Below are 21,005 nucleotides of genomic sequence, written 5' to 3'. Positions count from 1 at the left end.
TTGTTGTTGTTTTTATGAAAGCTAAGAAGCCCTGACACAATATAGCCTGTTTATAAGGAGAAAACACAAATTTCTTTTTAAAAAAATAGCAGAGCAGTAAGTTGCCGAGTAGTAAACACCTGAACAGGCCACCTCCGTTGTCTTACCTCCTCTGAGACTAAACCTGCATAGCTAAGTCTTTACTTTTATAACTCATTGAAGAATACTGATTTTGTTAAATGCGTTTACATTTTATTGGTATAGAGTAATTTCTGAGTGATCTAAATAGCAAGCAGCATATAACATTTTTAAGCATTCTGTAAATATTCTAATTTTGTTTTGTCTCATTGTACCTAAGAACACTGGAACTATTTTGGGGCAGATGAGAATCTTGGTCCGGTGGCTGTGAGCATTCGAAGGGAAAAACCTGAAGAAATGAAAGAAAATGGATCTCCATACAACTACCGAATAATTTTTAGAACTAGTGAGGTAAGTCGCACATGAGAAAGACTTGAGGCTTAATTTAATTGAGGAAAAAATAGAGTAGTAGCAGTAGCAAAGCAATTAAATTTAATAGCTCATGGTTACAAATGTCTTTAGAATAAACAAAGACCCCTTTCATTCATTCCGGTGGTGATAGGGCTGGACATAATGGTTAGATCTGGACCCTTTCTTCCCATCTAGCTCTGGGTAGATGCAATAAATGAATGGGAGTTTTGATTCACAGAAAGATATGTCCATTAAGTGTGACCCAAGGAAATTGGAGTCCTCAGAATCCCAAACTGGATATTACATATCCTGCTTGGGCAGCCGGAAGGCACCGAGCCAGCTTGAGGAGACAGAGAGGGTCAGCCAAGACTTAACTCACTTTTCCAAACTATTGCTTAGGACATTTCTTGACCCAAGAAAACTCTTTTCTTCTTGCATTTTCATTTTGCCATCTTGGACCTATTCTCGGAGGCCTAAAATGCGGGCTGTTTGAACCAGAGGCTGTCTAATTGTGGGTAAGACAGGTTCTTGGAGCTCTTTAGGGATCTAAGTACACATAGTATGTGAGTTTTTATTTTAAAATGAAATTCAGGTCAAAAAAAGAAAAGGAAACATAAAATAGCCAACAAAGCGCATTAAAAAAAAAACAAACTCGTGAACAAGTTTGGGACTATGAGGTTTTTTCCTTTGTTTTCTTTCTAAACATATGTTTAGTTGTGCCAGCTATCAATTTATTGCCTCTTTGAACCAGACCACTTTAGCATTGTTGTTATGCATTAATGCCTAATGCTCCCTTGAGGTATCTAGAAAATAATGGTTTTGAAACTAGTTTAAATAGGGCATTTGGCTTCATTTCCCCCATTGAATACAAAGCAGGTTGCAGGGGTTGGCTTCACTTAGTAATTGTTCCTCAGCTTGAACTCTGGGGAAATTAAAAATAGGATTTTTTAAAGGCACGGCTTTAATATCTAATGTGTTGTGTCGAGTGGCCCGAGAGAAACGAAGAACTCACATGCTGTAGGTTCCTTTTTCTCTGTGCCAAAGCCGATCGTTAAGCAGGGTCAGTACTTTTGTTGAACGTGAAAAGCACAGAGAACACGCTGTGTTTTTGAAGTTGGGTGTTGGTAGTCACTCCTCAGATGCCACCGGATTTCTGAGAGCCACACTTAGCTCCTCCCACCTGTTTTTGTCCTTCCTGTCCTTACCTTTCCCCCTCCCCAAGGCCACTCTGATTTAAGTCCTCATCGTACTTTTCCTTTTCTATGTTTTTTATCCATTTCAATTTCTCTTCTTGCCACTATCCTATCATTCTTCACGCCGGACGTTGAAGCTTTCTAAATCAGTACATTCGTTCTCAGATCCTGTCTCTGGTGTCCCTTCCAGCTTGCCTTGCAGGCACGCCACGGCTGGTCACAGCCCCTCTCTCTCTCCAGGTCAACTCCTATCCTAGGTGAATGTGGTCCCTGTGCTTCTCCCTGCCTCAGCCTCAAATGCTCGACCTGTACCTGCCTCCTGCAGTTACAATTAAACCACACTTAAGGATTCTCTAGTCCTGTAGTTCAGTCCTTTTCCTGCCAACCCATTCGACGGTCCATGGGGCCACTTCCTTACCCTTTGATTGAAACATCCAAGTCAAATGTTGTTCATGGTTCAGAAACCCATTACCACCAGTTTTCACGTTCAAATTAATATTTAACCAGTGACAACCCCGTTGTTACAATTGCTCAAGCCAGAGACCTTGAGGCCACTTTGGACTCCTCTCTTCTCCTTCCTCCTGCTCCCCACATTGGGTGTGTCCACAAAACTGGTTGACTTTGTCTTCAAAATGTATCCAGAATTCTACCACTTCTCCAATCCCACTGTCTCTGCCTGGGCCAAGCCACCATCATCATTCTCCAAGAACCATTCTTCCTGCTTGTGCCCTTAAGCCCTGCATCCTTTCAAGCCCAGCAGGAGTCCTTTAGAAATGTCATCCGCGTCTTGTCATTCCTCAATTCAAAGTCCTTTCGTGGTTTCCCATCTTCGAGTTAAAAGTCATTCTCCTTGCTAGCCTAGGAGTCCAGACGCATCTGCTTCGGACCTTGACCTCATCTCTGAAAACTCCCCCTCACTTAGTCTTTTCCAGGCACACTGGCCTCCTTCCCTCTGGGCAATCTCAGGACACCTCTGTCGCAGGGCTCCGATAGTCCCTGTTCCTCTGTATTCAGTGTTGTCTCCAGGCATCCTCGTGGCCGCAGCTCTCTCTTTTCCTTCTGGCCTTATACTCTTAAGTTCCCTCATATCTCATTTCATGTCCAATTCCAGGCTTTCTTTTTTACATGAACACTTAACCACTATCTCATGCAACGTACTTACTTACTTGGTTCTTTTTTTTTTTTTTTTTTGCGGTACGCGGGCCTCTCACCGTTGTGGCGTCTCCCGTTGCGGAGCACAGGCTCCAGACGCACAGGCTCAGCGGCCATGGCTCACGGGCCCAGCCGCTCCGCGGCACGTGGGATCTTCCCGGACCGGGGGCACAAACCCGCGTCCCCTGCATCGGCAGGCGGACTCTCAACCACTGCGCCACCAGGGAAGCCCACTTGGTTCATTTTGTGACTCTCCCACTCAGATGTAAGCTCAGGGAACATGAGGATTCTGAGTTGTTCGTGACTACATGCCTAACGCCTAAAACAGCCCTCCCCCTTCATTCCTTCCTTCCTCTCTAATGTTTATTTAATGAATTGCCACTAGCCTTTGTGTAAGTTTTTTCATTCCGATAGAAATAATCCTTAAGTGTGGTTTAATTGTAATATTGTTAACACAAATTCGTGTGCCCAACGCACAGTGAGGACAAACAAACTGAAACGTCAGAGTTTGGAGCAGAGAGAGGTTTACCGCAAGCCCATGCAAGGAGACAAGGTGGCTCATGCCCTGAAAAGCCTCAAGCTCCTTGAATGGTTTCGGCAAAGCATTTTTAAAGGCCAGGAGTGGGGGTGGGTCGCAGGGTAGGTGATCAGCTTGTGCACGGTTCTCTGATTGGCTGATGGTGAGGCAGCAAGGTGGTGTCACGGGGGTTAACATTATGAGTCCTTAGGCTCCAGGAGGCCTGAGAAAAACTACTTAGGGTAGTCAAGTAGTTCTTCCATTTGGTGGGGGGTTTTCACATCTGCAGAACAACTCGGGAAATTTGCATCAAATCTAGGTGCTTCAGAGAGGAGCTAAAGCAGAGGATATGGGGGAAGCCCTGTCCCGGGAAGGCCCCCATAGGGTCCTGCTCGGTTACAGTATCTTTATGAGGGTTTTCATAGAAATAAACTCATGAAAGTCCTTTGATAGAAACATCTCTAGATGTTGGTTCTGCTCCAGAGCTGCACATTGTAGGATGGGCAGTTCACTCTTTCCCATTGAAGGCAGTTCACCGAGTATATAATAAAGTAAGACTTAATTCTTATGCCTTTGTAGGGGCTTCTCATGCTGTTGATTTCTCCTGTTAATAAATCCATTGAGAAAAAAGAAGACATAGTCACCACAGTGACACTGCTGTTGCTTCAGTAAATGGCATCAAGATAACAGAAAAACAAACAAATCTCTTTCAGTAGGAATAGGCTTTGCACAACTAAGAAACAAAAAAGGAATTTACATGTATTTGGAAGCACGACAGTTTGTTTATGAACAAAATCTGTGGTGTGAGTGCTTTTAAGCATGGGTGCACAGGGATTTAGGAGGATTCTCTTCCTGTTTCTGGAAGTCATTAATAAAAATATCAGTAACACTAGTGATTCAGGTATAAAAAGGAATCATTCCTTTTTGGTTTTCTGCTCTGGCTTTCTTTTTTTTTTTTTTTTTTTTTGCGGTACGCAGGCCTCTCACAGTTGTGGCCTCTCCCGTTGCGGAGCACAGGCTCAGCGGCCATGGCTCACGGACCCAGCCGCTCTGCGGCATGTGGGATTCTCCCGGACCAGGGCATGAACCCGTGTCCCCTGCATCGGCAGGCGGACTCTCAACCCCTGTGCCACCAGGGAAGCCCTGCTCTGGCTTTCTTGAGGTGGGCTGCTGTCTTCCTGCGGTGCAGGATTAGCAGTGATTAGCAATCCTCGTCTGGGGTTCTCAGTTGGAAATACGTCCAGCCTTTGCAGCCTCCTGTCCCCAGGAGCACGCGAATTGCTCAGCCGTTTCCGTGGTTTAAAAAATGAAACAAAAATTACTTCTGTCAAGTTAGATATTAAGTCACAGGAAAAATATTTTTTACACAACTGTCATTTGAAAGCAAACTATTTATAAATGAAAAAAAAGATACTAATCAAATGAACAGACTGCAGATACCCCAAGCACCTTTTTCTTGTCTTGAGATTCAGATGTTGGTAACCTTGGCTTTTCCTTCCCCCATCTCTCTTCTCCATCAGTTGGCACAGTTATAGATTTTACTTCCCTGGTGATCCTTCCTTTGGTTTCCATTTTCCCTGCTAATCCTCTGTCACACCCTCTGCCTGTTACTTAAAGACTGTTTACAGTTTGTTTCTGTTTTCTCTACCTGTAGTTGCTTCCTCGGGCCGTTCATCGTATTTGCCAACTGAATTTTCTTACATCATCATCCCTATGCAAACAAGTTCTGATATGGCAGGTTGGAGCCGGATGAGGTGCACGCCCGTCAGGGTACATTCGCTAGGGGCTCCGGCATGCCTGTAGCTTCACCACCCACTGCCCCTTTGGGCTCGCTTAGATCCAGCTAAGCTCCAGCAGTCGCTCTTTCCCACTCACACCCCGATCTTTCTCATCTCCACACCTTTGCTCTCTGACATTGTCTTTTTGTATAATTTTTCCTAGATTTCAGGGCCCCTTTTCAGTGCCACCCGTTTCCATGAGGGCCTTTCCTTATGCCCTGAGCCACGGTGATCCCTTTTCTGCCTTTGGACTCTTGTAGAACCTGACCTTGTTAAACTTTTCTTAGTAGATATATCCTCCTGAATGGGTATTTCTTACCTCTCAGCCTCTTGCATGCCACACCCAGCCCTCAACGTTTGCTCCTGTTGCAGTACAGTGCCTTGTAACCTACATACTTAACAGAAATTCGTTCGACTTAATGGGTTTTTTTCTTTAGGTCACCGTACAGTGTTTAAATTATACTGACAACTTTGCCACGTGGAAATGTCTGAAAATTAAGACTAGTTTACTTCGACAGGTCATCATTACTTAAGGAAAATTCTTTGCTCATGTTTTTATTTCATAATAATGGAAGGGATCTCAAGACATAAGCGTAAAGCAAAAGTCGTTTTAAATGCTGTTGATGGTGCCGCTCTACTACCTATAATCACTGTCCTGTTGTAGCAGCATTTGGGGATGGGAATAGTTTAAGCTAGTCAACAGTACATTATGAAATTTAAAACTTCCTCTCCCCCCACCCTTACCTTTTATAATTCAAAAAGGTGTAACATCTAAATTCTCAGCATTTAGTCTTCAGATATTCTCAGGGATAGCTCCTTCTTAATTTCCTGGTGAGTGTGTGAGTGGCATTGTATAGCTATATGGAGACCTTGATCTTTCTGAGCTCTCTAGGGAAATATGCACTCTATTTGGTATTTAAGGAAATGTCCTCGGAAGCCTTGATTATGAGTTCCGTTGCACTTACCTGGGTCTTCTTGAAAGTGTTGGTCTCATTTTTCATATACAAAGTATCTTACATCACTTCCCTCATCGTTTCCCCCTCACTGGCTCAACCAATCAAATGTCATTTCCAGCTCCTTAAGGGGGACCTCAGACTGGGCTTTCAGTGCATTTGATGTATTTGCTCATCTCACCGGAGCACATGTGTCTCTTTCAGCTCATGACACTGAGAGGGTCAGTGCTGGAGGATGCCATACCCTCAACGGCAAAGCACTCGACGGCCCGGGGACTGCCCCTGAAGGAAGTGCTAGAGCACGTGATTCCCGAGCTCAACGTCCAGTGCCTGCGGTTGGCCTTCAACACCCCCAAAGTCACAGAGCAACTTATGAAACTGGATGAACAGGGGGTAAGTGGGGCTTCCAGGGTAGAACATTCTTGCTGCTCAGGTTTCCACTAGGCATCCAGAATACAGACCTGAATAGTTCTTTTTTTTTCTTTTGCGGTACGCGGGCCTCTCACTGCTGTGGCTTCTCCCGTTGCGGAGCACAGGCTCCGGACGCGCAGACTCAGCGGCCATGGCTCACGGGCCCAGCCGCTCCGCAGCATGTGGGATCTTCCCAGACCGGGGCACAAACCCGTGTCCCCTGCATCAGCAGGCGGACTCCCAACCACTGCGCCACCAGGGAAGCCCTGAATAATTCTTTTTTGATGGGGAAAACTGATACTATGTTTTGTGAAGGATCTTCTCTTTGCAATTATTCACTTTCTTTTTTCTTAACTCTGAACTCTGAACATTTCTCATGTGTTGAAATTCTCTTTGTCAGGACTGACTGATACAGTACTTAAACAATGTTCAACTCTTTTGGTAATCTTCCATAAGTGCAATGAATTTTTCAAATACTCCAGGAATAAGTAGTAGCAATAACAGTAATAACAGTAGCTAACACTAATGAACATATTCACCAGGCTCTGTTTTAAGTACCTTAATATGTTATCCCAACTATTGTCCCAGCCCCGAGAGAATGATACCATTTTTATCCCCATTTTAGAGATGAGGAGTCTGAGACAGAGAAAGGTTCAGTAGTAAGTCCAAGTTCACACAGTTAATAAGTTCAAAGCCTGTACTGGGAGCCACTACTCCACACCATTCTTAAAAGCTTTAATTTTTAGTCTATTAATACCACCAAAAATGTATTTTAGCTGAGGTGTTTAAATAAAAAATTCAGAATTTAAAAAATCTGGGTCCTAATTTGTAACAAAATGCAAGTGCTCAAGATTTTCTCTCTTCCATATTTCCTATACCTTAATGTGGAGCCATTGATCCAGATACAAATGAGTGATAGGATAATCCATATAGAGGAGGCAGAAGAGTAGAGAATGCAAAACTATAATCTGGAAAATCCACTAACCAGAGAGTGTATACACATTCTACTTGGAATCATTTGAGCATATGGGCTAGTTTTATTAGATGTTGTATCTGTGTACTCTTATTTTAATTCTTTCTTTGAATATTTTAGCCATATTACATCCTGGCAGTGAGTGGTAGTAGCTTTCCCATTGCACTTTTTAAAAATTCTTCCAAAAGTAAAATTGGTCCAGTTATTGAATTCCATTTTATAAACAGATTTTGATAGTATTTTTTGAATTAGGAAAAAATTTGAATTTTATTAAAATGAATGGTAGTTCAAAAAAATCACTTTCAAGGAATATTCACTCTTTTAAATCAGCTGATAGGAATATATTATTAGGAACCAATATTTGGATGTAACTTTTCTAATCACTGCTCCTTTTGTCCATTCATCTCACTTATTGTAAAGCATAGCTAATGTCTATTTCATATGTATATTTCAAATAGGCTGTGAGTATCCATGTTTATAACATGTAAATTTGAGCACTTTGAGTGCTTCAGAAGACTACTGATACATAGACTTAACTATTTTGGGTGCTGTTCTTCCAATAAATATTTTGAGCATTTATCCTAACAAAGGAAGAGTAGAAAAATAATGATTAGGTTCAACTTTACTGACTCAGTCTTTTCAGTTACTACACTTTTCAAGGAAAACAACAACATTTAGACGTTGATAATATAATCGTATACTGCACATTCTAAATTCAACAGATTATTTTGTGTAAAGGAGGTATTTTCTTCCTTTTTCCCTTTGTTTTACTTATATTAAATTTAAAAATGAGTGCCCCAATTGTAGACATTGTATGGGCTCTCTGTCACATTTTGTGCCCTCTCATAGCGTTTACAGAATGTTGGAGATGGGGCTGCTCTGTGATAAACACTATATGGTCCCATCCACACAGGAAAGATAAGAGCAGTATAATGAGTTTAACTTAAAGGTACATTTGTTTAATTCACAAAACTGCCCATTATTCTGAAATGATAGGTTTCTTATTCTTGGGGACATTAAACTATCCTTTCCTTCATAAATTATTGATGATAATATGTGTTAGTTGTCTTCTTTAATGCCTTCCGGCTAAATTAAAATTTGGCAGTCTAGCTGAGTCTCCCCAATTTTATTTTGGAAATTTTACTAAATTCTAGGCAGTAGAATCTAGACGTTAAAACCTGCTATTCTGTATGAGCAGCTCTTTATCTGAACTGAGGGACACCACCACTTGGTCTCTCTTTCCGTTTATATATTCATAGCGTTTAAAGCCCAGAATTATACTGATAAAAAACAGAGGACACACGTACTTAGGTGTTTAGTCTGGGGAGTCATATTTTTGGTAGGAAATTTTATTAATGCCTTGAAATCCTTGTGAGAAACTAATTATTTCGGTGCCTTTACAAATACAGATTTTGAAAAAGAAATGCTTGGCTCACGGGCCCAGCCGCTCCGCATTATGCATTTGAATCTTTGCAAAGCATTTTTAGTTTCCATCTATGTCATCATTTTTTGAAATTTCATGCTTTATACATCCTTATATTTAAAGAGATTGATGGTATGAATACCAAAAAACTGGACTCACTGAAAGGACCTTCTACATCTCCCTTTAAGTTTTATTTAAAGGATTCCTTTAAAATCTTTTATACTTTAACAGCTCACATAATTATGCCTGGATAAAGAAAACACTATTTGCTTGCTATATTGTGGCATTTTGCCTTTCAGATCTTTGGTGCTTTTTTCTTTCCTTTTTTTTTTCATCTTACCATTTAAAAATGAAATGAACAGAAGAGCAGATGTAAGTTATATCTATATACTATAAAAGATAGTATTTCACAAAAATATAAAAAATTTTTTTTCATTTCACTAGACTCTGATATTTATGTGGGAACTGAAGTAGGTATTTTAATTCCCAAAGTTTTAAGAAATGATTATATGCTTTGTGGCTTACCCATGCTTTCACATTCACCTTCCTGGATTTTTCACTATTGATTGATGTCCATTTCCATTATCATCTAAAGGTCAATAAGAAGATGAAATAACCTGCCAATGATTTTACTTTGTCAAGAATTTAGAGCAGTTTGTGACCCAGCAAATTTAGATCAACTCTGGATTTAGTTTTTCCACCATGGTCCTGCATCTTCGTGTATTAGATAATTGAGAGCATCTCTTATGATGAAAACACATTAGATAAATATATATGTTTACTTACCACACTGTTCTAAGCTCTTTACCAGCATCATCTGATTTAATCCTCACGGCACCCGTGGGCAGTAGGTTCCAGTTATTGGCCTGTTTTATGATTGAGAGGATCAAGGCTTTCCGAAGCAGTGCCATTTTCCCTTAGGAGTCCTGAACACTGGATACGCGTTTGCACGATACTACCTTTTGTTTTTAAGATTTGCAAGTTTTCATCTCTTTTTGCACATCTCAAATTATTTTGGTCCTCCACACTACACTGTGAAATATCAGGAATTCCATTATCTATTCAGGCCAACTTTTAAATAATATGGCTAGTTCAGTCACTTTTAAATTTGCCATATTAATGCCGTTTTTCTTCATCAGTCATTAAAAAACACCTTTATCTCATCTACCCAGTGCAAGAGAAATGAAAGGTCATTATACCAGCCTCTGTTTCAAGGAGTTCACACGTGTAAAGCACTTACTGCGCATGAATAGTGATAAAATAATAACTCCTTAGTCCTTTATATGCGTTATTTCATCTTTATCAGCACCCTGTGAGAAAGCTGCCATTATAGATAGTATAATATACTGTGCTTAACTTTCAGAAGGAAGCGTAACTTTTCAAATTCAATAAATGCTAATTGAGTAACCACCCTTTGCAGATTGTTAAATACTGTAGAAAATAAATAGGCTAGTGAGACACAGTCCTTACCTTTGAAGGAGACAAAGTCATAAATTACTGTAATGAAAGGTAGGGCTAATATAACGAGTATAATAAGAGAACTGCAAACAGACAAGCCAGTGGGGCCAAGTCATGATTGGTTAGATGGGTCAGGATGAAACGGGTCAGGATGAAACAGACCTTTCATCAGACTAGAGAATAAGCCATACGGTGGTCTAGACTCAGAACAATGAGAACAAAGCGCAGCAGGACAGAAGCACAGAATGTGGTTATGGGACAGCAAGCAGTCCTGCTGAGCAGGAGTGTAAGGCAGTAATAAAAACAGATTACTAAGCCAGGAACTGAGCAGTGACTAAGCCAGGAACTGAGTGAAGCAATTTACACGAATTATTTTAATTAACCCTTAGAATCCTTTGATATAGGCGCTATTATTGTTCTTGCTTTGCCAACAGGAGCACCGAGGCACAAAGAGGCGGAAGGACCCCTCCAGGTCACAATTAGGATCTGGGGGAGGAAAGTCTTGCATCCAGGCATTTGGGCTCCAGAGTCCACTTTCTTACCCAATACACTGTACACCCCATCCTCCCCTCCCCACCCCTTGAGTGGGAGAAGGAACTGGAAATATGGATCCAAGTTTTATTGCTACAGGCTACAGTGCCCAGTATTAAGTATAACGTGTAAAACCCAAATAGGATCAGAATAGAGCTTAAAAATAAAGTGCAGTTGCCAGTTTGCAGAAGAGAAAATTGGAAGACCTGTTTTCATTAGGAAATGTCAAGGTTCCTGTACACAGTAGTGATTTTACCTAAATGAGTATTTCCACTGTTTTTCTAGATACTTATTAAAAATACAAAGAAATGAAAATATTTGTTGGATTCTCTATTTAAAATGTTGCCCTTCAAGTTATTGAAGTTAAAGGGGAAAAGTAATCATATCTAATTAGGTCTGTAATATATATCTCAAGAATAGATGTAAGGAAAGAAGCAGTGTTTATTTGATAATGAATAGCACTGTTCCTTTGATTAAGGGCATGGCTGAAATTCTCTGCTGACTTAGTCTGTTCATTGCCCTGGTGCATTATTCTATTGAAGATAAGTGAGTTTGACTAGCCACTTTCCTCTTTGATTCAGGCAGCTGGATTTAAAGAATGAACCATAGGGAAAACAATTTTTCCAAAACCTGTTTTCTATGAATGAAGCTTCCGCAGAACAATGACCATTTCTGAAATTTCCATCTTCTTCTAGATTATGGTATCAGCTAATGAATGTTGAAAGTTCAGATGGCCGCCAGATGGGTTCCATATGTACATTATCAGGTAGACATATACGCGACTGTCCTCAGGTCAGAGAAAGGAGACAGTGGCATTGGTTGCTTTGTCTCGTCTGTTCACAAGTAATGATTACACGGGCTCATCCATGCTCTTTTGCCTGGCTGCGGCTGGGATGGGTGACTGGATGGGGTCCTTTCCAGTAGTAAGATTTATGATTAACATGACTGATAGCAGTAGCATTTGGAAGACGTTTGGCTGGGTGGGGCTCCAGTTTGCAGTTGAAGGAGCTCAGCATGGCTAAGACTTGCAGTGAGGATTCTTTGGTTCACAATCCAAAAAGACAGAGGAACTGTTTGCAGATATTTCAGTCTTGTTGATTTTAAACTGTGAATTGTGCTTTAAATTCAGGAATTTAATTAGCTAATATCTTCAAATGATCCAAAAATCAAAGTATTTACATTGAGGGATCCCATTTCCACCCTGTTCCTATCCCTCACCTCTCTTTTCCCCTATATTACCACTTTTGTTTCTTATGTATTCCTATGTTTCTTTATACAGATATACCAGATATGCATATGTAGTCTTAGTTCCCTTTTTCTTATACAAAATATAGCATGCTGTAAACATTTGCTTTTTCACTTAGTAATATATTTTGGAGACCTTTCTATGTCAGTACACAGAAAGTTTTCCCATTGTTTTTATGGCTGCATAATATTCTGTTTTGTTGCTGTACCATAGTTTACTTCATTAGTTCCTCTATTAATGGACGTTTAGATGGATAACAGTCTTCCTATTACAGACGATGCTGCAATGAAGAGCCTTTTCCTATGTAATTGAAATTCATCTTAATGTCAAATCAATACAAGTACATAAATCATCATTTTAATACCCAATATGAAGCTTTCTATTTTTGGGAGAACTTTTGCACAGCATGTTATTAGATAAGATTATTGTGTGTGTGTATAGAATATTTGCTTTACATTATGCCAAAGATAAAAATAGATTAGAATCTGTCTGTGCACATGTATATAAATAATTTTGACAGCATCTCTGTCAGATTTTTTTTAAATGATCTTTCTACCCAGTATCCATATGTCTTTTTTTTTTTTTTTTTTTTTTTTTTTGTGGTACATGGGCCTCTCACTGTTGTGGCCTCTCCCGTTGCGGAGCACAGGCTCCGGACACTCAGGCTCGGCGGCCATGGCTCACGGGCCCAGCCACTCCGTGGCATGTGGGATCTTCCCGGACCGGGGCACAAACCCGTGTCCCCTGCATCGGCAGGCGGACTCTCAACCACTGCGCCACCAGGGAAGACCCCATATGTCATTTTTTTTTAAGCAATTTGATTTTTGTTAGTAAATTTCAGTGAAGATAAATTTTCTACCTACCATTTTTTTGCCCCCAACACTGAATTTTTCCAGTCTCTTTGTCATTCTTTTTGGAGGACAATACAGTGGTAAATCTTTAGGAAGTAGTTAAGACAGTTATCATGTTTATGAAGAACAAGCCAAAGTAAATGCTATCAGTGTGAATCATGAGGATTTGAAAAAATGACCAAGGTCTTCATGTCCAGTAATGGTAGAGTAGCTTGTCTCAGACCAGCCCACCCACTGAGAATAACCAGAAACACTGGACACAGTGATTTTTAAAAATAAATTTGGACTTCTGCTTTTGGAAGTATGGGGTAGATGTAATTTTCCCCTATTCTTCCTGCTAAGTACAGCTATAAACCTTGTACACGGTATATAAAGCAAACATGAATCTGAAAGGTGGAACGAAGGAAGCACATTGGCTGGGGAACTTGGGATAAGGAACGACATAGTGGTCACTGATGATAAGAACGGAAATAGAGAGGAACTTCCTCAGCTTGATTAAAAACAGCTACAAAAACCCTACAGCTTACATCATAGTTGGTGAAAGACTTAATGGGAACAAGTCAAGGATGTACACAGTCTCTATTGCTATTCAACACAGTACTAGAAGTTCTAGTCAGTACAATAAGGCAACACAAGGAAATAAAAGTCAGGTGGATAAAGGAAAGGAAAATATAAAATTGTCCCTATGTCAAATGACATGATAGTCTATGTACAAAACCCTAAGGAATCTACAAAAACTTTCTAGAATTGCAAGGTGTGTCCAGCAAGGTTGTATGATTCAACATCAACTCACAAAAATCAGTTGGATCTGTTTTAATGAACATGTGGAAACTGAAAATAAAATACAACATTTACAATCCTTCAATAAAAAATGAAATAGCTGGGTATATACCTAACAAAAAATGTTTAGGACTTGTATGCTGAAAACTACAAAACACTGATGAAAGAACTCACAGAAGACTTAAATAAAATAAAGAAACATACCATGTACTTGGATTGAAAGACTCAATCTATTAATGATGTCAATTCTCCCCTAATTGATATCAGTTTAACACGATCGATATCAAAATTCCAGCAAGATTTTTGAAATTATAGACAAGATTATTCTGAAGTTTATATTGAAAGGCAAAGGAACTAGAATAGCCAAAACAATTTTGAAAAAGAATAAAATGGGAGTAATCATTCTACGTGATTTCAAGACATTATATCATATTGGTATAACTACAGTAATCAAGACTGTGTCTTATTGGAAGGATAGATGCATGGATCAATGGAACAGAATAGAGAAACCAGAAATAGCTCCACACAAATATATCCAACTGATTTTTTTGACAAAGGTGGAGGAAGGTTAGGCTTTTCAAACAAGGGCGCCAGAACAATTACATAGACAAAATAATAAACTTGACCAAAATCTCACACATTATACAGAAATTTATTCAAATGGATCATAGTTTGAAATGTAAAACTATACAAATTTTTGACAAAAACATAGGAGAAAATTGGGGGACCTGAAGATTGGTGAAGAGTTCTTAGATATAACACCAAAAAATATTTCTCTTCTAGAAAAGAAATAATTGAGAAACTTGGGTTCATCAAAATTAAGTCATCCTGCAGCACTTTTTTCCTTGGACATTTGCTGATTTGTAAGAGGCTTGGGGCTTAAGTATAGCATAAAGCTGCAGATAAGAAGTTAGGTGACAGTTCAGAGTTTTCATTAATTTCATGGGGGCTGCAAAAATAAAAAATAGAGATCAAGGGTCACTGGAGAACTTGGGATTTGTTTTTAAAAAATCAAATTGAAATTCTAGAACTGAAAAAACAAAAACAAAAAGTTAAAATCTGAGCAGATGGGTTAAAGCACATTAGACACAGCAGAAAATTGATGAAGTTACCAGCAAATTTTTAACTGAAGAATGTATACAAGAAAACATGAGAAATACAGAAAAGTGCCTAAAAGACATGTGGGCCATAGTGAAATACATATATGTAATGGAATTCCCAGGAGAAGAAGAGAAATTAAAGCAACATTTGGGGACAGAATTGATGTCTGAAGAAATACCAGTAAAGAAGTTTCCAAAACTGATGAAACACACGAATTGGGACAGAATCAAGGAGCTCTGCCTACTGTAAGCAGGATAAATACAAAGAAAATCAGATGTAGGCCCATCATAGTAAAAAATGCTGAAATTAAAAGAAAAAATCTTAAAAATAGCCAGAGGAAAAAATACTTTCAAAGAAGGACAGTAAGACAGACAATTGGATTAAAATTAACCATTTCCTGAGCTATAAAGCATAATGAAAAGGTGGAAGCCACATTTCTAGAATGCTGAAAGAGAAGAACTCTCACTAGGAATTTTACCCAGCAAAAATATTCTTTTAAAATGTAGGCAAACCTATTTACAGTGGAAAAAAAAAAGAACAGTGATTGTCTGAGGCTGTTAGTTGATGCAGGGATGGACAGCAAATGGGAACCAGGAAACTTGGCATAGTTGACTTTAAAATGGAGTCAGATTTCTGTTTCCAGCCAAGATTAAAAGAGAGGGACTAGTTTACTTTCCCACGTGAAACAACTTTTAAAAGCTAGGCAAAACAACAAAACATTGGTTTGTATGACGTTGGAAGTCAGGCAACAAAGGACAGTGGTCTCTGGGAGGTGGGAACCAAATGAACAGTAACATTGCACCAGCTTTCTGCCTGAAGAGAGTTTCCAGGCTGCGGAGCTGGGAGGGGCACCCACTTGAAGCCCAGGGGCCTTCCTGAGTAGAGATTGAGATGTGAGTCCAGAGAGAGAAAAGATTTGCAGAGCTGGGTACTGGTAAGTGCATGTATTTGAGGAAACTATTTGTGGCCAGGGTAAGAACCACTCTCAGATTGAAGGGGGCAAATCCTCAGACCTCTGGCTGGCTGAGAATAGTTCCTGCTCCCACCAGGCAATCTGGAAAACCTCATACATAGTTCACATAGCATTGGGTAAAGTCTCAAAATGACTTTGCCTCAATAATGGGGCAAAATTAACCTCAAATTAAATGCTGCTCTCTTAAGACCTGTCAGAGTTTGAAAGGAAGAACTGAAAGGATCAAACTATTTCCAATTAACTGTGTCCCAGAACAAAGCTCAGGCATCTCTCAAGGGTTCATGACCCACATTTTGAGAACTGCTGGACAATGAAATACCTCATAGTGACTGTTTTAAATCTCTGGATTAAATCAGACAATTTAAAAGATTCTGTAAGAAGGGAAGAACTGGGTTGTTCTCATGGTCTGTGCTGCCCCCAGTGGCCTTCCTCTGGCTGTGACATCAGGAAAGAAGAGGTGAAAATACGGAACTTCTTAAGAGGTCTCTGAGAACTTGGCTATTCAAACCTGTTTCTACTGGTAGAGGGCTCTGACTTTATCATCCATCTTTCCAGGAACTCAGGGCTGCGTAAGGCAGATTTTGCAGTACCTGTTTCTTTGATTCTTTGTTAAAGTGTCTATTTTATGAGATGAAGAGCAATTTTTGTACTGTTGGTTCCCAGCTGTGGGAGCCCAACGTCACTTTTGGTGGGTGTTGAAAGACACTTTCTTTATTGAGATTCAAGACTTTCATCTCAAACAGAACCTTGGTCTTGTTGCATTGACCATCACCACTTTTTACAATGCAAACATTTGTTGAGTGTCCAAACACTTCCATCAGTGCTCCATATGAACAATAGATATGCAAGGATGGAACTGTACAGCATGACTTCACAGTCATCCAAAAGCAAAATCCTAAACTGTGGATAAACCGAACCTGTTTCCAAGATGGCTTCTGGCGTCATCATAACTCTATTTTGAGCATTACAGGAAGGTATTACATATTCATATACATAAATCCATACAGATGTGTTTGTGTGTCTCAAAAAAAAAAGTGTTTTATATAACCTCAGAGCAATTCAAAATCCCCAAACCGTAGCTCTAAACTCCATTTCCATTTGCTCTTTCTCTTGAAATATTCTTTATTATTACTTACATAACTCCTCCTTAAACAACTTCTCATATTCTGGGCAGGGAACAAGGTTGCTAACTGAAGATTCTAGGAGCCTGAGTTCACAGAATACCCACCTACCTCGACTTTACTGCAGCAGAAACAAGGACACAGTCATAGTGTCACCTTCGAGGACAGAGCACTGACATTTGACACTGTTTAGAGGAAATTTGACATTCCAACAAATTTCCTCATCCTCTTAAAGGAGCCTTCCTTTCACAACCAGCAAATACCAGTCTGTTCTCCTGTCTGCAGGTGGAGCTCACTAGAGTGTGAGAAACCCGTCAAAAGAAGGCAGTACTTTGTCTCATTGTCCTTGCATTCTGCTTCCACAGTGGTTTGGGGGAAGTTCCGTTACTTATCTTCTCTCCGAACTCTTTTTTCATATATGTAAATGAATCCTCTTGAATATTGCACAGTGAAATCTTAGGCCTTTATCTAAGAAGTTTAAAAAGCCACCCACAAATCCAATATCACTGCGATGCTTTCCACTGAACAGGGTGACTTTTGTTTTGCATTGTTGCATGAGAAGGCTGATCTGGGAGGCACAGAGCCAAAGAGCAAATAACTCCAAGCTCCAGATTGCTTCTTTTCTTTGACAGTTCTCCCTGCAGGGGGAGAGTAAGAATCTGGCTTCATTAAGGACTTCTTTTGTAACAGACATAGAGCCTACCACTACTTTTTTATTTGTTGAGACCTAATAGGATACTCAGCTGAATTCTAAAGCCAAGATGAAATCACTACCTGTGGGAGTTCCCCTCTAAGTATTAGTAACATTCAGACCTTTGAAGGAGGCCCGCTGCCAGTGGTATGTGGTAGGTTTTACTTTCTTTTTCTTTACTGCATGTGGCATTCAAAAAAAAGTGAACTAAATCCTAAATGTGTTTCTGTTAATAATTAAAATGAAGCAGCGATAATGCAAGGTTGGATGCTATTTTAAAAAGATTCCGACATTGGTATATCCAGTTATTTGCAAGTTTCACATTTGGAACTTTGCCTTCCACTTGAGGAAGTAGGCCGAGTAAAATCAATTCTGCACAATTATAGAAGTCCTAAGGAGCTCTCATGCCTATGGGTCATGTAAAAGCTACTGAATCTTCCTTGTCAACTAGTTAGCGCGCAGTGGAGAGGGGGGAAAGCAAGCAGGAGTTCCGTCATGACATTTTCTAGTTATCACCATTCTGAACCATTTGGTTTAGAAAGTTGAAAAAGAGTTGCTTAGGTTCACAGACTTGTGTAAAACAATAGGAGCTGGATATGTTTCAGAATTAAGAAAGGTCCAGCTTTAGAAGGATAATAAAATGCATGCGGCATGGAGTAATAGTCCCCAGGATCTGGAGCAGCACCCCACAATCGAACACATTAATATTTCCAAAAAATACGAATATTCACAGAAAGAGGAATAAATTAAAAAGTATTACTGTCAGCTCATATCAAGTTTTACTGCCAAATGTATTTGCTTAAATTTGGTTTTCAACTGTGGAATTGCTAATAAGGGGCTATGGACATACGTTGCAGTGACAGAAATAGAGCACGACAAGCCTGGTTGAGTCCTGGTAATATTTAATAGAACCGAATCACAGGGCTGATAATTTATGATCTCTCCCTACTGGACCAGTTACTTGCTTTTCCCTTTTCTGACCTTCTCTTTGCATATCTGTCAAACAGGGGTAATATTTGCTTTGTAGGCTTTTATGAGGATAAGATAATGTAAGTTAAACACTAAACAGTGATTGGCAGACAGTGGCTCTTCAATAAATGTTAGCTATTAAAATTTTGCCTCTTCTCTTCCCCCTTCCCTTTTATGAGATAAAAATTTACTGATACAGTGGTTGCAGTGCCACTCTGGAAACAGGCTTAAGTGATATGGATTGCCCTGATTTTACTGGAGAATTAAAAGTCTAAATTTTAAGATTGAAAACTCATTTAGTGTTAAATGACTAATACAACTTTAAATTTTGTTTATAGAATGACTAAACTTTTCAGTGATGAATGAGTGTTTCTATTAATGTTATATCATATTTGAATTTCTTGAATGCTTTGTTTCAGCTGTATTTGAGGAAGGAATATTTACCACTAGCTGATTTGCCATTATGAGGCCCCTTTTAAAGTTTCTATCCAGGTACTCGTCTTCTAGAAAAATATTTGAAAAGCATACTGTCTGATGCTAGTGCTGTCACAAAGATATAACCAAGGTTTATAATTTAATATATTGGAAAAGTGGCATTAGGAGATAAGTCTCTTGCAATTTTACCCTCCCAAATTTTATAAAAACTTTAATAGGCTTTTAGTGCAATACAGTTTAAAGTAACTTTTGTAAACACAAATAGACCCACAGACATAGAAAATAAACTTATGGTTACCAAAGGGAGAAGCAGGACAGTGATAAATTAGGAGTGTGAGATTAAAATATACACACGACTATATATAAAATAGATAACCAACAAGGACCTACTGTATAGCACAGTGAACTACACTCAGTATTTTGTAATAACCTGTAAGGGAAAGGAATCTGAAAAAGATTGCGTGTGTGTGTGTGTGTGTGTGTGTGTGTGTGTGTATGTAACTGAATCACTTTGCTGTTCACTGAAACTAACACAACGTTGTAAATCAACTGTACTTCAATTAAAAAATAGAGTATCTTTTGTAAAGTAGACCTTTACTTTTAAATTCTTAAGGCCTCCCTTTTTAAAAGGGGAAGAACGAAAGCAGAAGGATTTCAAGAGAAGAAAGAGGTTAGCTTACTTGATGGGCATATGGCCTACAAGACTTAGTAGCATTTAAGCGGACAGAGTGGGTCTGCCTATATTTATATGCATTGTATCACCTGCCTTCACAGCTGAACTATCAGCAGAAAGTAGGCATCATGTACTGCAAAGCTGGACAGAGCACGGAAGAAGAGATGTACAACAACGAATCAGCCGGCCCAGCCTTTGAGGAATTCCTCCAGCTATTGGGAGAACGCGTTCGGCTCAAAGGATTTGAGAAGTATCGTGCGCAGCTTGACACCAAAAGTAAGAAATACTTATACCCTCCTACTAGGCATATTGTCCTCCTGCTGTGTTGATGTTCACCTGGTAAGTTGCCTGTAAAACAACATGGCCACTTACTGTAGAAAACTGCTGGTGATGGGGGAGAGGAAGAAGCCAGGGAGGGAAGATGTGGCTCTATAACAATTGAAGACCATAGTCAAAGTAGCTAGGATTGGACTTTTAAAAAAATAGTGTTATCAGAAATGGGGAAGGTAGAAAGCAGTGGATGGAGATCATGCAGAATTGCCCCTGGATAGCGTTGCACAAATTTCGCTATATTTAGCCGAAAAACTCCTGCAACTTAAAACCATCCGGTTGCAAGCCCTAGAATTTTTGACTTTCACTAACTCATGTCATAATCCTTGTGCATATCTGTGTAGTCAGTCATTGTATGGTTTTTTTAATCATCTTTATATTTTAATATCTAGAGGTATTTTTGTTTATTTCCTGTTATTATTGTCCATAGTCTAACTTAATCTCTAAGCAAATAGGCTTAGCTTTGATATTAGTTTGGCTCGTAAAATGTGTTGATTCAAAGGACAATAGTGCAGCAGTCTGTTTAGCTACAGCTCGTGAACATAGAGGTTTGTCCCTTCCCATTCCCAGGTGGTTAATAAAAGAGTTACGTTCTCAAGTATCTAGAGTATGTTGACTTCTGCTATGCGTCTGTGTGAAGGCAATTTTAAATTTTATCTCAAAATCCATCCATAGACACCTGTGACCTGTTTTTCTTTGAGAGGGTCTTTGGATTAGCACATCTGTATTGCAGTCTATAGTGATCGCTCTGATTTTCTGTACAGGAAATTAAATAAGGAGTTGAGTCATGAAAACAGAAAAGCATTCATAAACTCTACTGCAGGGAAGAATTTCCTGTTGCCATGGTTTTGCTGTTGCCAACTTGGAAACGACATGCAGGAGAACCTATGAAAAACCATAAATAGCCTAGACTCTTAAATATTATTTTAACGTTCCATACTCTGCTTGCAGCTGCATAATATGTTAAATCTCAATATG

General features: G+C 39.5%; 1 protein-coding gene across 5 annotated transcripts in view; it reads left to right on the top strand.

Moving 5' to 3' along the window:
- The window catches only part of SIPA1L1 (signal induced proliferation associated 1 like 1), a 143,961-nt gene that overhangs the window by 20,184 nt on the left and 102,772 nt on the right, over window positions 1–21,005 (top strand). For all 5 annotated transcript variants that reach the window (XM_065900642.1, XM_065900633.1, XM_065900625.1 and 2 more), the window contains exons 2-4: window positions 338–468; window positions 6,266–6,454; window positions 19,799–19,973. In XM_065900642.1, coding sequence (XP_065756714.1) covers window positions 338–468; window positions 6,266–6,454; window positions 19,799–19,973 — 495 coding nt within the window. The remainder of the gene's footprint in view (window positions 1–337; window positions 469–6,265; window positions 6,455–19,798; window positions 19,974–21,005) is intronic.

Source organism: Phocoena phocoena, chromosome 2, assembly GCF_963924675.1.
Source record: "Phocoena phocoena chromosome 2, mPhoPho1.1, whole genome shotgun sequence".
Lineage (NCBI taxonomy): Eukaryota > Metazoa > Chordata > Mammalia > Artiodactyla > Phocoenidae > Phocoena > Phocoena phocoena.
This window is presented reverse-complemented; position numbering and strand designations above follow the sequence as displayed.